At 38.1% G+C, this 15739-nt stretch overlaps 2 protein-coding genes across 2 annotated transcripts in view; one reads left to right on the top strand and one right to left on the bottom strand.

Annotated features, from left to right (window-relative positions):
* Window positions 1-290: 290 nt before the first annotated feature.
* Window positions 291-10272, bottom strand: LOC127426898 (caspase-7-like). Its single transcript, XM_051674020.1, has 7 exons — window positions 10075-10272; window positions 7445-7567; window positions 5696-5844; window positions 4803-4931; window positions 3873-4048; window positions 3563-3701; window positions 291-2577 (listed from the first exon to the last, which is right to left on the bottom strand). The coding sequence occupies exons 1-7, from the start codon at window positions 10083-10085 to the stop codon at window positions 2351-2353; spliced, it is 954 nt and encodes a 317-aa protein (XP_051529980.1). The 5' UTR covers window positions 10086-10272; the 3' UTR covers window positions 291-2350.
* A 1597-nt stretch (window positions 10273-11869) lies between these two features.
* The window catches only part of LOC127426872 (nebulin-related-anchoring protein-like), a 30911-nt gene continuing 27041 nt past the window's right edge, over window positions 11870-15739 (top strand). Inside the window, 9 exon segments of the mRNA XM_051673942.1 lie at window positions 11870-11941; window positions 12188-12282; window positions 12619-12706; window positions 13635-13739; window positions 14322-14429; window positions 14562-14666; window positions 14847-14954; window positions 15078-15182; window positions 15284-15391. Coding sequence (XP_051529902.1) covers window positions 11870-11941; window positions 12188-12282; window positions 12619-12706; window positions 13635-13739; window positions 14322-14429; window positions 14562-14666; window positions 14847-14954; window positions 15078-15182; window positions 15284-15391 — 894 coding nt within the window.

The raw sequence follows: 15739 nt of genomic DNA, 5'->3' as shown, positions 1-15739 counted from the left end.
GCTGGCAGATTCAGTGTGTTCTCTGGATGAATAGTGTATGAATAAATGAGAATGAAATACACAGAATGAACTGTCAGGAAAGAAAGTGTTAAGCAAAACCAAACACAACCAGCCAACAGAGCCTTTCATTAAAGGAATAGTTCACCCAAAATTTATAATTCTGTATTTACTTATCCTCATGTTGTTTCAAACCTATGTGCTGTTATTTTTTGTGGCACACAAAAGGACAAATTTTAATGAATCTTTACGCAGCTCTTTTCCCTACAATTAGAGAGATGCAGTAGAAAGGATTTTTTTTTTTTTTATTTTTTTTAATAATTTCCTTAATTTCAGTCTGTTCCTTACAAAAAGCTATTGTACTGTATTGATTCAGAAGACCTGGAATATAGTGCACAAGTCATATGGACTATTTTTTTTTTCAGTTGTGTTTTTGGTCCTTTTTTGAGCTTGACAGTGAAATGTGGTATAGGTAAAGGCTTCATAAAGGTTCTTAAAAAATGCTCATTTTATGTTACACCAAAATATACCATACAAGGTGGGTAAAATAATTACAGAACTTTCATTTTAGGGTGAAATATTCATTTAAGTTTGAAAGAGTATATCAGGTCAGCTGGGACAGATGATAAATGGTAAAACTGGTTACCAGTGGTACAATAGCTGCCTCTGAGGATTATAGACAAATCAATACAAAACATCAGATAACTTAAGATTCACTTTGCTTAAAATTACATCTTGAATACAGAGGGTACATTTTTTTTTTTTTTTTTTTTTTTGTAAACTAACTATTGAGGGATGATGAATAGCCTCTAAAACAGGCAGGTGTCAGCATTACCACACTATTTGCCACTCCATTTCCATTCAAGACCTTTCTTTAACCCCCTTTGAAGAGAATTCTGGACTACGAACCAAACCAAACCAATGCTAAAATGCTACAAATGGCCATTCATGCTTAGAATTGAACAGCTGAAAATATCAACAGGCAAGTGGATTAAACTTTTGATAAGCGGTGACAGAAAAATGTGAAAGAACCATTCAGTATCTTTGCAGGTCAAACTTAAGGACTTATGGAAATGATAATTCGAATCCAAGCCAAATGATGACACTTATAAAGAAAAATCATAGACTGCTGGGCTGAAGCTAAGATATCAAGCAATAAAAACTACCATTGCTCTTGGTGGCACAGTAGGTTGAATAGAAAAATAAAGTTTACTTTAGTGGCGAGGTTCAGTCTTGGACGTAAAAAATTCCAAGAGTATCAATGACAGATGAGATGCTGACAAACAAATAAAACATAATAGATAAGTCCCACTCCATTGCCGGTTCCACTCCTTTTTCCAGCCGGTTTTTCACAGCAACAAAAATGAAATAGCTGATCTTTGAAACTTTGACTAAGGCAAGAACTTAGTATAAGTAGATTGATACTCCAAAAGACCAGATGCCTTTGAGCCATAAAAAGCCACTGGCATTTTATTGAGAAAGTTGGCAGCAAACTTTCAAAGTTGGCAAAGCAACATGGATATTTTACACTGCCAGTTAACAAAGATCAAATCAAATGTGACATCACTGTTCCCTGGAATAAAATGTGGAAGTGAAGTCGAACCACCAAAACTTGAACATGAAGTAGCACAGAGGAAAACCTTTTCGCTGTCCGTATGCCCAGCATGACGTAAAAAATTGCTTTCACACACAAACAACACCGCTTCCAGCTGGGTTTGGATCATCCCTGAATGTTGTGACCGATTGGTCGAGTGAAGTCAGTCAGTCAGTCAGTCAGTGGTCAGTCTTTGCACATCCGATGTGTCTTCACTGTCTGCTATGTGGAAATGTGCACTGTTTAACAATTCCTAAAATGTATGTAACAAATATTTTGCTCAAGTATTTCATTGAGGTTTCCTTCTGTATGGCAGATTAATGACAAAAAAGGATAACAGTTTGGCTATTATTTGTTAAAAGATCACAGATTAAAAGTGTGCTACTGTTAAAGGAATAATTCACCCAGAAATGAGAATTCTGTTACTATTTATCCACCCTAATGTCACTCTAAACACATTCATTTCTTTCTCCCTATTTCTTTTGCTGTGCTTTTATTGTTTTATTGTCCTTCTTCAAGCTTGACAGACCAGAGTCACTATTCATTATATGGCAAATAAACACAGAGATTACTTTTTAAAATTTCACCTTTTGTGTTCCACGGAAGAAAGACATACAGGTTTGCAACAACATTAGGGTGAGTAAATAATGACAGAATTTTCATTTTTGGGTGAAATATTCCTTGACGTCCTTGGCAAGAACATCTGTGCTTTCTGAGAAAAGGCAGATGGAGCAAAGGATGTGAAATGGTCTATTCAGATCAGTTGAAGTACAGCTCTTTTGTCAACATGGAGACCACGCAGGGTATTTGTTTCTTCTCGCTAAAACGGGGGTCCTCTGACCAGGACTCGAAGCTGGTGGCCACCATGTAGTTGACCCGTGTGAGGATCTGCATGATCTCAAGTTGCTTGCCGAACTCATTAAGAACATTACAGAGCGCTTGGACAAACCAGGACCCTCTGCCCGGATTCCTCCAGGAGTAATAACCTGTAAAAACAAACGTGTAAGAATGTTACAATACTGTAATGTCATAGCAGTAATATCACTGTCACGTCATTGTTATAAAACTGACAATTCCGACTGGAGAAGCTGCGTTTGAAGACGTTGTGAAATAAGTATAAATCCACACCTGTAATTAAAAAAGAATTAAAATTCCATGACTTTTCAAAGACCTTTCCAGTGATCTGTGATTACTGGATATGGATTTTTAAAATAGATTTTGATTTAAACTGATTCGGTAATGAATTGGTTTTGACCAATTTACTGAAAAAAAAAAAAAAAAATGACTCAAATGTACGATTTGCTCACAAATAAGACATCGCTGTTGGTGTCTTTTATCAAATTGCTGTTGCTGCCACTTTATAAAAGCAGTATGCCACTTGAGTCCACTTCACATTGTGACTAAGAACACCCTTTACCCACGGTAAAACAACTGTAACGCACAACCTCTCGTGGCTTATTGCTATAAAGGTGCACTCAGTAACTTTTTGTTTGCGTCATCTTGGACTTACAGTGACACCTAGTGGTGTGGATGCAGCATCATTCAAAATCAATAGTTTTCAGTTACATATGCCATTGGAGAAATTCACTATTCACAATCAGCCATGATTAATTTAATCCAAGAGTGAAAGTGTCCAATAACAAGATGGTTACTGAGATTAAGCGAGGTGTATTCAGCTGGTCATGTGGTTACTGGTTACTGATGTGACTAGAGTCTTCATCTCATGTGAGTGCTCATGATTTTATACATATGTTTCAAAATTACAGTTAATTTCTTTAGGAGTAAAACGTTTTAAATGGAGAAAAAAGTATTAATATACATGACTTTAATGCAGGGTCATGGAGCAGTAAGGAAGAGTAAGGCAAATATTCCAGAAATCTCTGGAACTAAACTTCCTTCATGCCTCATACCATAATTAAACCCACAGTGACAGAAGTTATAAAGTAAAAAGTATTGAAGGGTCTACATTACCTGGAACAGTAGAGTATGCAAACAGGAAGTCTGCCTCTACTGGAATCTTGTGTCTTGGATTGGCATCTGTCTCTATTGTGTCATTGGGTGGTCCTGAGTCTGTCTGTATGCCATCATCAAACTCTGAACCTCGACAAGCCTGCCATTAAAAACACGTGACCATGTCAACATCCATTTGAAACGTGCCTCAAAAAGACCTCCAGTGCAAATGAAATGGCATTAAAACAATAGACACCGTTGTGTGTAGGTTTTCCTCCTCCTCCTCCTCCTCTCTCCTCCCATAATCCTCCTGTGGCCCTGCTCCTCTTACCTGGATGAAAAAGAGCTTGGGCTTTCCCACGAGGCTCTTGCACATGTCTCCTTTGAAGAGCGAGGTCATGCTCTTGATGGGCATGGCTCCGTCCGTGCCGTAAATCATGCCCTCCTCACCGTGACTCAACAGGATGCAGGCGAAGCAGGAGCTGTCACTGTGGTCCTCGTCCGAGACTGACAAACACGTGCAAACACAAAAGTTTAAGACACTCAAGTAAGAGCTTACTCTTATTAAACTTCAGTTTTAGCTTAAAACACAGATAAACTGTAGGCAGGGTCCAAAATTAACAAACACTTATTTAACACGCACCAAAGGGGGTAGAAATTGTCGATGGTGAGTCAACAGTTTAATAATTCCATTTTTGGAAGCACAAAAATATATTTTTTAAGTTGGCATTGACAGGTGTCACAAAAAGTTCATTTAAAAATAAGTTAATGGCTGTAGGTTTGCAAACAGCAGGGGGTGCAACAGTACAACACAGAAGTAGTTTGGGCTTCTAGACTGTAGAGGGCATCAGAGACTTAAAGTAAGAACCAGAGACATATAAATGTAATGTTTGACAAACTGAATTGATTACTGTAAGCTTACACACTTGACAAACAAAATTAGAAACTTTGCTTCAAGACATTTCTGTTTCCAAGAGGAACTCCCCCCACCCCCCCCAAAAAAAAGTTTAAATAATACACACAGAAAAACAATCAAAACAACAAATGTCATGATGCAGTCTTTTTAACAATCTGGCAGCCCAACCACATTCTGCAAATGTTCCAATGACATGGTTTTAGATTTTTTCCAAATGATATACTAGTACTTTCTGTATGTTTTCAGTAACAACAGCCCCTAGCAGAATACTTTAAATGTTTATTTGCATAATTCCAATGAAACACTTTAATGATGTGGGGTAAAGAAACACTTTTTGTCACTCACCTTCTTTAAGAAGCCGTTCCATATTCTTACAGGTCTGGTCATTGTAGATGAAAACTTCAAAGCCCAAGCTTTTAAAGCATTTGAACAGCTCTCCTGCATCACGATCTGTGCCATTGCGTACATTCATCCCTTAAACACAGAGCACGAAGCATGCAGCATTAGCCAAACTGCAAATTTTTACATCAGTATTTTTAAACTTAGTTAACATTGCACATTTTTCACAGTTTAATTAACAAAATGACTTCACGACGTAAGTCAATGACCTTTTCCTTTGTTAATGTGCATATTATCTAAATAACTGTTATTACACGCAGTGAGCTATTTAAAATATAGCTTGTAAATATTGATAAATATTGGTTCTTTAAAATGGGCAGACATATCCCAGAGGAAACTTGTATTGCTCAAAAGTTTTATGGAGTTCTAAGTTGGCTATCAACTTGGTCTCAGTTGTTTCTCCTAAAATCAGATGTTTCTCTAATAAAATGAAATAAAACACTTGTTGACAAACAGTACATCAAGACAAGTCATAAGTCTTTATAGAAATAAGTCTAATTCTAAAAACTTAATGTGGATAGTATAGCTGAGATCTTGGAAGATTTCTTGGAAGAATTTGATGAGAAATGTTTCAGTTCCTATTGAAATCTATGACATTTGATGGTAGATTTTGGTATGTTGGCAAATCTGAGCACAGTTTGAGACATTTTTGAAATCTCTTCTAAAACTAACAAACAAACTGGGATCTTTTTCTTAGACACAGGAGACTTATTTATCTGAAAAGCAGGATACTATTTTTACCCTCCAATTAATCTCATTACTGTCTAGGAGAAGCAACTGAGATATGAAATAGATCTCACTTCTGATTTTTCTTTCTTATGGGAAGGAAGAAGACTCACCTGTCTTTTCATCAAAGTTCTTGTTGTTGATGATGATGCACTTGCCAACGCGCTGGTGGCTCATCTTATACTGGAATGTTGGTGAAACAACCTTGTAATGGCTTTCAGAAGATTGCCCTTTTTCCTGCAACTTGCCATCCTTCTTCTTACTGAGAAACAGAGATGGACAGCTGACCAATCTATTACTGTACATGGCAACTCTATGACAGAAATTCTGGCCTCCAAACAAAGATCATCACATACTTTAAACAAGCATATGCTATAGCAACTTAATGGAAAAAATTATACTGGGTGTTCTAAAACATAGCTCTGTAAGTAGACAAACAATCAAACCTCAAGCGAAATACAACCATGCATGTGAGAGAATATGAAATAACTGCTAACCAGACTATCCTCCAGCCTCATAAAAATGATGAAGTCCCCTTATCAATCATAATATTAGCTGCTCTAAACCTACACACTGTCCCCAAGAGATAATATTCCACATGCCTGAAGGAAAACTTCTCACAGACATCTCATATCGTAATTGTCAAATTTCCAAAGGATCTATCCAGATTGGTAGGCCATAGTGGCCAATGGATGTACAATATGTGCCTGTATTCCAGAAGAGCCTAGTCATCACGTTACCCAATCATAACAATGGGTTCCTGCCTATACACTCTCTCTCTCTAAAACACAAACTGTTCCACAGATATCCCATGTGATCTGGGAAGCAGCCCCCCTCCCCCCCAACTAGACCCTGGCTTTCCTCCCTACCTCATATCCCATCTGAGCACTCTCCTACCTGGGCTCTTCATTTAATGGTACGCCACTCTGCATTGAAATGTGTTGTTCCTCTGTCTAGCTCTGCTGAATTTGTCCCAAATTTTGGCTCTTTGAGTGGATTTTTTCCTTGTCGTGTGATGTGGTGTGTGCTAGGATCCTGGCATGCTCTATACTCTATAAAGAGTGAAGTGGTGGCTCCGCTGGGCAGGGGCGGTGCACGCTACCTGAGTCAGCACCCACGGCAACCCCCAGAGCTTTCGAAAGGCCTATTCAAACCCCTCAACTAGGTTCATACAGGACATTAGCTCACTTCTACTGACAAACATACAATCAAGCACAGGCATGCGTTACACACTAGCCCAGTTAGGCAGAGCAAGCATGCTCAAAAGTGACAATCTGAATCTCAAAAAGAGTCAAACTGGTCAAGCATAATTCTAAATATGCAGATGTCTATATCATTTTTGCATTATGCTTTCATAATGATGAGCTATGAAAAAAGTTATCATGAGCGTCTCAAAACACGTACACGTATATGGACTATTTGTTGCTGTTAAACAGATCAGTGAATTATCGGTAGAACACACTCACTAGCACTGATATTGCAGAGTTTTTCATTTGAGTACTGTCATAAAAAAACACCAAATCTTAACCTCTAATAAACAGGCATATCCAAATGATTATGATGCAAGTTTGATTAGTATTGCTACAGCTCGTCATTTACGAAGTGGACTGTGGCGCCATCTAGTGTAGGACATGTCTGAAGATTGTGCTATGGTAGTTGATGTAAAATATTATTGTGAAGTTGACCTGTGGCATGACATGCTAAAACAACTTAATCATTATTTGGCTTATTCTTTTATAATTACTATGCATGCAACTTTCATGACCTTATTTCAATTGAGAGACTACATGGAATATTTATTTGGAATATTACAGATGTAAGATGTCTAGGCCTAGATGTTTAGATGTATAATAGAGTCTCACCTGACAAAATGTTTCAATATCCCTTTCCAGCCAGGTTTTGCATCTGTCACATCTCCTTCTCCACAGTTCTCTTGATCCTCCTCTGTCACCTCAATCTCAGCAGTCAGAGTTTCTTCATCTATTCTGAAGACAAGAATGAAAGCTGTTACTTCACTCAACCTATACAAATTACTAGTTCTTACTGCAATAAAACTGTGATTTCTTAGTATTGTCCACCACTGACATCAAAATAAGAACATTAAAAGGACAGATAGATTTTATGAAGGAGATCCCATTTTAATTGAAAAGGATTTTACAAAAATTTAAGGGGGTATGGTGGGCAAGGAGGAGGCGGCAACCGGCTGAACAGTAAACGTAACATTTAATGTCATAAATGAACTTAAATCAACAAACACATGGACACACACACAGCGGCTCTCTCTCTCTCTCTCGAACTGGTGTCTCCGGCTCCCCTTAATCTTTCTCTCCCACTGATAAGTTGACTTAGCGCCGGCCGTGCACCCTCATGGCCCGGCCACGCCCTCCTCCTTGTCACACTCCTCCCCTGCCCGATTCAGGCCGGGGCGTCATCCGGACTGGCTTACTCCCCCCCATCTCTGGAGGGGAGATGCTGCCCTTCTGGCCGTTCTGCCAGCCGATGTGCCACCCCGCCTCCTGGGATCCTGGTTAGAGATGAGGGGAGTGGGGAGAGGGAAAGGGCGAGCGGGGGAGACACAGAGCGAGAGAGAGAGCGAGAGAGAGAGAGAGAGAGAGAGAGAGAGAGAGAGAGAGAGAGAGAGAGAGAGAGAGAGAAACTTGCTCGCTGGTCCCCGGACACGCTGTTGTCTGGTCCTCAGCCACTCCTCTGCCCTCTGGTGGATGACAGCCACTCCTCCCTGGGCGAACGGCAGAGAGTCCTCCGACCCCTGGCGGACGGAACAGCTCGTCCGTCCCCTGGCGGACGGCAGCAGTTCCTCCCCTGGCAGACGGCAGCGGCGAGGACTCCACGACAGCACCCTCATGGCCCGGCCATGCCCTCCTCCTTGTCACACTCCTCCCCTGCCCGATTCAGGACGGGGCGCCATCCGGACTGGCTTACTCCCCCCATCTCTGGAGGGGAGACACTGCTCTTCCGGCCGTTCTGCCAGCCGATGGTCCACCCCGCCTCCTGTGAACCTGGTTAGAGATGAGGGGAGTGGGGAGAGGGAAAGGGTGAGCGGGGGACACACAGAGCGAGAGAGAGAGAGAGAGAGAGAGAGTGAGAGAGAGAGAGAGAGTAAGAGAGAGAGAGAGAGAGAGAGAGAGAGAAACTTGCTCGCTGGTCCCCGGACACGCTGTCGTCTGATCCTCAGCCACTCCTCCGCCCTCTAGTGGATGACAGCCGCTCCTTCCCGGGCGGACGGCAGCGAGTCCTCCGACCCCTGGCAGACGGAACGGCTCCTCCCCTTCCTGGAGGACGGCAGCGGTTCCTCCGACACCCGGCAGCGACTCCTCCGTCCCCTGGCGGATGGCAGCAGCTCCTCCCCTGGCAGACGGTAGTGGCGAGGACTCCATGACAGCGCATCCCTCCTTCCTGCTACATTGGGTTTTGGCACCAATATAACAGGTAAAGGGTGGGCAAGGAGGAGGCGGGAATCGGCTGAACAGTACACGTAGCTTTTAATGCCATAAATTAACTTAAATCAACGTAAACACAAACACATAGACACACACACACACACAGCAGCCAGATGTGGCTGGCTCGCGCTCTCTCTCCAACTGGCATTTCCGGCTCCCCTTTATCTCTCTCTCCCTCTGATTAGTTGACTCAGTGCCAGCAGTGCACCCTTCGGCCACGCCCTCCTCCTCTTCATCGCAAAATGTTACAGTTGTATGTAGTATTTTAGAGGACACTATGGTTACCACGGTAAATGTGTGCAATTCCAACTGTCCTAAAGTCCCTTTTAAACAAAGCCATGGACTTTTGTTCCTTTGTTATTACACATACGTGTACATTACCAAAAACCCCTCAGCCAGAACTTTTGCTTTCACTTGTATGTTATGCCATCTTAACTGTTTATTTATTGATGTATTTATTTATTTTTTTACTCTTATTTATGGCTCATGGGAAAATAAAACCCCTGTGTTTTTTTGTGTATTTAGTTTAGTCTTGAGGTAGCTGAAAAAGTAAAGCTGTATTTAAGTGTTTTCACAAAGGTTCACCACTTCCTCTTATAACACCAACAACAAGCCGAGTACAAAGTCAAATGTACATTTTATTAGCATTAGCAATTATTGATGCTAGAATATTATTACATTATAAGAACATATGTAATGTGTTTTAAAAGTTAAACTGACTTGCGAAAAGGCTTAACCACTCCTCTGAAGTTTACCGTTATTCGCTGACTACTTGTTTTTTTAGCATTATTTTATTTCTTTAACATTTTTTTTTCACATTCGACAATGTTCATAACCACTTGTTTATAACCCTAGATACTTATTAAATAAATACATGTATTTATTTAAAAAATAAAGCTGATTTCCTAACGCTTCTTCGCGTGATGTTTACCATTACAACACAAAGTTTGATGCAGTTTGTAGCTAATAAAAAATGAAGTTTGCGTACCTAGATGTTTTCATAACAATACTGAATCTTTACAGTCAGAACTTACATTTCTGTCATATCAACTTCTGTTCTGTGAGGAATGTTCTTCCAAGTAACAACAGCTCAAGATCAACACTACACAGAAAATGAAACTACTTCCAATCTGTCCTGATCCTCCTCTCTGATTTTCCTATAGTGTCGCTTTATTTTAAAGAAACAGAGCCAACTAGTAGGATGTAAAAACTATTGTTTATACACTTCCTGTTTATTTATGAAATACAATAGCTGTGTCTCGTTTCGAAAGCTGCGCGCTAGCTAGGACTAGTCCTTTGAAACGAGACACAGCCAATAGAAAAGTTCTGAAGTTGTGACACGTGTCATCAGTCCGAAATAATTACATACATGCTGTTTTCGGATAACATGTATTTGCTAGATTTTTATATACATACATTTTTAAATCTAGATAATATATTTATTGTCAATTTAAACGTATTAAGCTAAAATAAACAACAACAACAATAATAATAATAATAATAATAATAATAATAATAATAATAATTAAGTTATTATTAAGTTATAATATTTATCATATAAATAAAAAAATCAAAAAATTATACTATATTATACAGTACATATTATAGTAATTATAATACTGTATATTTGTAATATTAATAAACAATTTTATGTTATGGTAAACTTTATTAATTATGTCATATTCTGTATATATTTTGGGGAAAAAATATTATACATTTCTTAAATTTTGTAAGAAATTAACAAATATCTTTGGGTGTTTCTTCAACTTTGGATCATTTCATGTTGCCGGGATTGATTTCCATCAAAACGAACAGATTTCAACTTTTTTTCTTTTTCTTATATGAGGGTCTCATTTAAACTGCATTAGAAACGTTTTAGCAGGCCTTCATTTTTAATATTTGTTTCTTTTCAAATACCTAATATGAATAGATTTTTACTGTTTTAACAATAAAAATGCATTATAAAAATTAATTATTACATATTTATAACTATAATAATCTAAACGTTTTCACAAATTAGGCTACGACAGACTCACAGTTGTGGTGTCATGTCCAGTACAGCAACAATGTTGGCCCTAATTGTTTTTTCCCCTCAATAGTTAGTTAGTGAGCTTGTTTATCAAGTGACAGAGAAAATTCAAGGGAAATATAACTTTTAAGCAGAGTATTTTTATTGGGCGTTGTTTCCAGTTGATATAATTTTGCCAAATTATACAAAAAGAGTTAAAATAAGTGTGAAAATTGAAACACTCCATTATATTATACTGTAAATTGTTTTATGTACACTACAGTAAATTAAATAATAGTATATAGCAGTAGTATATAGCACAGTGAATATGCTTATTTAAAAAAATAAATAAAAATAAAAATAAAAACATGACTGAGAAATAATGAGGATGTATACATAGGTGACAAGTAAGTAGGATCAAGATGTACTGCATTTCAGTTCATTACACATGCAACGACCAATCTAGCCATGACTTCATGCACCTACTGTATTTAGAGAAAGCCTGAAGCCTCTGACTAAGCTACTCAAAGTGAGCAACACCGTGATCACAATTCAGTGACATCTCTCTCTCCTTTTAAGAGTCAGACTGATGGACAGCCAGTCAGCTGACCGGCAACAGCCAAAGAGGGATGGATCTTTGCACACACTGACAAGTAATAGACAGGGTCTATGTCAGGGACCAGATCTAAGTTTAACATAGGAAAGAGACTAAGACAGTCGTGGGAACAAGGGACTGTCAGGGATGCCTTGCTTTACCTGCACTGACTGTCTGTACAAGTTTTTAGTTTTTATTGGAACGGATGTTTTAATCGGACAAAAACATGAATGTTCAAAAGTGTGCTAGGTGTGGGTTTGTGGTGTACCCAGCGGAGAAAATAAATCTTATTGGTCAGGTAAGCTTGCCTTGTACCCTTATAATGTCCCATTGATCTTACAAATTAGAACAACAGTTCATATAATCATGAGTGTATTACATTATGAGTGTTATTATTATTATTATTATTATTATTATTATAAGTGTGTTACAGTATGTTGTAAGCATGACAACTAACAAGACTAATTAGGCTGGACAGATTTTTCTGTCTCCTCTTATGTGGACAAATTGGATTGAGATATTTTCAAAATCTTTTCTCTTTCAGAATTGGCACAAAGCATGTTTTCACTGTGAAGTCTGTAAGATGGTTTTGACAGCCAATAATTATGCCAGCCATCAGAAAAGGCCATACTGCCAAGTGTAAGTTTTGGGCAATTTTTGGCTGGGATCTCATTTTAATTGAAAATTATATATATATATATATATATATATATATATATATATATATATATATATATATATATATATATATATATATATATTTATAACATTAAGTATTAAAACACATGACCTATATCAAGGCTCAGTGTTCCAGTAAATTAGCATTGCATTTCCATTGCTTCGTGCAGGTTGAAAGTATAATTTGTACAATCTGGCAATTCAGTGTGTTGAATATATATATATATATATATATATATATATATATATATATATATATATATATATATATATATATATATATATTGTCTCTCATAGGCACAATCCAAAGAACAACACATTCACAAGTGTCTATGAGACTCCAATCAACATCAGTGCCAAGAAGCAGTCTGAGGCAATCAGTGAGGTGAGCTTTTTGATGATGTCACAGACACAAAAAAAACACAACCATTCTTTGTTATTACAACTGCCAATACTGTACATCTGTCACAGAGAAAAGTTTCGGTTGAAAAAATTAAATTCGAGCTATATATTGGTTGTGGTATTCAATAACATTATTTGACTGAGTATTTTACAAGTTGAATGTTCAAAGATACCAATGCCACACTGAGGTGTATTATATAGAATATATGAAATATTTAAGTGCAATATCTAAATAAAAACTTTAGCTTTGAAATTTATAAGCATTTGAACCACCTTGTTCCAAAGTTCTGCAGGCATGTAAAAAACTTTTCTTGTTTTAAATGATAAAAGAGTAGCTTTGTAGATGGGCTGTTGAAACTGTCTAGTGCTGCACTAGGATGCTGCTGCGAATGGTCAGTGTATTAATTATCTGAAAATAGCTCAGTAATTTACAAGCAAAGAATTTAAAGAATTGAATGGGAATCATTTTGCTTGTAATACCCAGCTTTTCCCCTATATGAGTCGGGACATTGGCCTGTTTTTAGGAGAGCCCAAAAACCCCACTGATTCTATCATTTTGGAATGAGAACATCATCTCTCCTCCAAGTTATTTCTGTGGTGTAACATGATCCCTTCTCTGGCCTTCTTTATGTATTTGCTGTTTAAATGTATACCTCATGAACATAGCTCACCTCTCTTTCTTTCATGCCTCATTTCCCTCCCTCTCATTCTCTGTATCTCTTTCTCTGTGGGACCCATTAGACCCACTTATATTGCATTTCTATGGATTTGTCTTTCTATGTGGTATTCCATAACATTCACTGCTGCATTGTAACTGCACTGTATGTTTTACAATGCACCTTAGAACACTGAAGTGTGAGCCTGACCCTGTGCTCTGACAGCCCTCTGTTCACCTGTCTCTGGTTTTTTAGAATAAATATTGTGAGGAAGGGGAGTGCTACATGTCTACTTTCCACTATGACATGAGATCAAAAGAAACTGAACAGGCTCGTAAGGCCAGCCAGGTGAGTAACCAAAAAATATTAATAATAACCCAAAAACTATTTAAATAAGTCACACTTCACGGCATTAGTGAACAAAGCAAGTAGCAAAAATAAGTTTGTTAGGTTTGAAACTAAAAAGATGCAGTACCCAGTGGAGCAGGTAGGGAAGCTAGAGAACAGTATGGGGCTAGGTAGGGGCTAAATGTAACAAAATTTTAAATATCTATGGGTCAAATTAGATTTTTAGATGTGCAATAAATAATAAATAAATAAAGATGTTTAACATTCAAAAAATAAAAAAGTTAAAGGTCCCAATTTGTTCTTCCAATATGGGCCATTATGATCCATTAAGACAATGAAAGGAACTTTTGTTTTAAGTAGTTATTTCTCTTAAACAATGATATAAACAAATATTTTTTATTATTATTTTGTTTTGATGGTCTTGACAAAGTCTGTTACGGCATTTATGTATTATTTACCTGTCCCGGGTCAAAAATGACCCCAAGACAACAGGAGGGTTAAATGTTGAAATATTTATAGCTGTGTGTATAAAAACCATAATGAAAATGAAAGATTGTATTCCAATTAGTGACTGCTTTCAAATCTTTCTGAAATCAGCAGGGCTACCAAACTGAGTTTGTGGGCCAACAGTCCTGGTACTCGGGCAGTGTTACCAGCCAGGAAATTGTACGTGTGAGCCAGGCACAGAAGACCATCAGTGACGTGAGTGGTCTGGTTCAGAATCAATAGGGAAATGCTTTGAAACATGATGACTTTAATTATCTTTGGCTGCACCAAAAAACAAATGAATTATATATAATGTATAACAATGAGTGACTGTAATTTGGGCTATAGATAGAGTACAAGAGTGGCCATGAGGAGCATGTCACACAATTTACCTCTTTGGCAGACACACCTGAGATCATACATGCCAAGACTGGAGTTTCATTGGCCAGTGATGTAAGGGCACATTTGACATATGCACAACACACTAAAATTGCATAAATGATTTTGAATATTCAAGAATCTTTACACGCAGACAATAAAATGTTGCCTGCTGTACAGGTTACCCCTGTTTATGTGATAATCAGACACTGAATACTTTATATGGTGTCTGAGATGCTTCATGATGGTTTACAGGTGAAATACTCAGAGGGATATCAGCAGTCTAAAGGAAAGGGCAGCTTTCCTGCCATGATCACTCCAGGATATGAGATGGCAATGAAAGCCAACACACTGGCTAGCAGTGTAAGTAAAACAGTCCCTGTTGCAACTAGAGGTGTCTCTGTTCAATAAGATCATCCACTTTATTACTGTGACATGCAAATGTGACAGCATGACAGCTATTATTTTCCATGATTTTCTTTTCAGTTGGAGTACAGGAAAGGACATGAAGAAAGACTGTCAAAGTATACCACTGTGACAGATACTCCTGATGTACTTCTAGCTAAAAACCAGGGAAAGATTGCTAGTGATGTAAGCATTAACTCACAAATAAGGCGGTTTGCTCTTTATTTGATCTGTGTGGCTGAAGATTGTCCATATGTGCTGATCCTGCATCTCATGCTTTAAAACAGTATGTGTACACTGAAGATTATGCACAGCAAAGGGGCAAAGGCAGTTTCCCAGCACACTTCACTCCTGGATACCAGGTGGCCAAAAAAGCAGGCGAGATGGCCAGCAAAGTAAGTGTCCAAATAGTGTTTGCATTATCCATAGAGTGACCCCAAAAGTATTTGGACACTTAAAGGGATAGTTCACCCAAAAATGAAAATTCTCTCATCATTTTCAGTACTCACCCTTATGCCATCCCAGATGTGTATGACCTTCTTTCATCTGAACTCAAATGAAGATTTTTAGAAGAATATCTCAGCTCTTTTGGTCCATACAATGCAAGTGAATGGGTGCCACAATTTGGAAGCACCAAAAATCACATAAATCAGCATAAACGTAATCCATAAGACTCCAGTGGTTAAATCCATGTCTTCAGAAGCAATATGATAGGTGTGGGTGAGAAACAGATGAATATTTAA

This window comes from Myxocyprinus asiaticus, chromosome 36 (assembly GCF_019703515.2).
Source record: "Myxocyprinus asiaticus isolate MX2 ecotype Aquarium Trade chromosome 36, UBuf_Myxa_2, whole genome shotgun sequence".
In the NCBI taxonomy this organism is placed as follows: domain Eukaryota; kingdom Metazoa; phylum Chordata; class Actinopteri; order Cypriniformes; family Catostomidae; genus Myxocyprinus; species Myxocyprinus asiaticus.
This window is presented reverse-complemented; position numbering and strand designations above follow the sequence as displayed.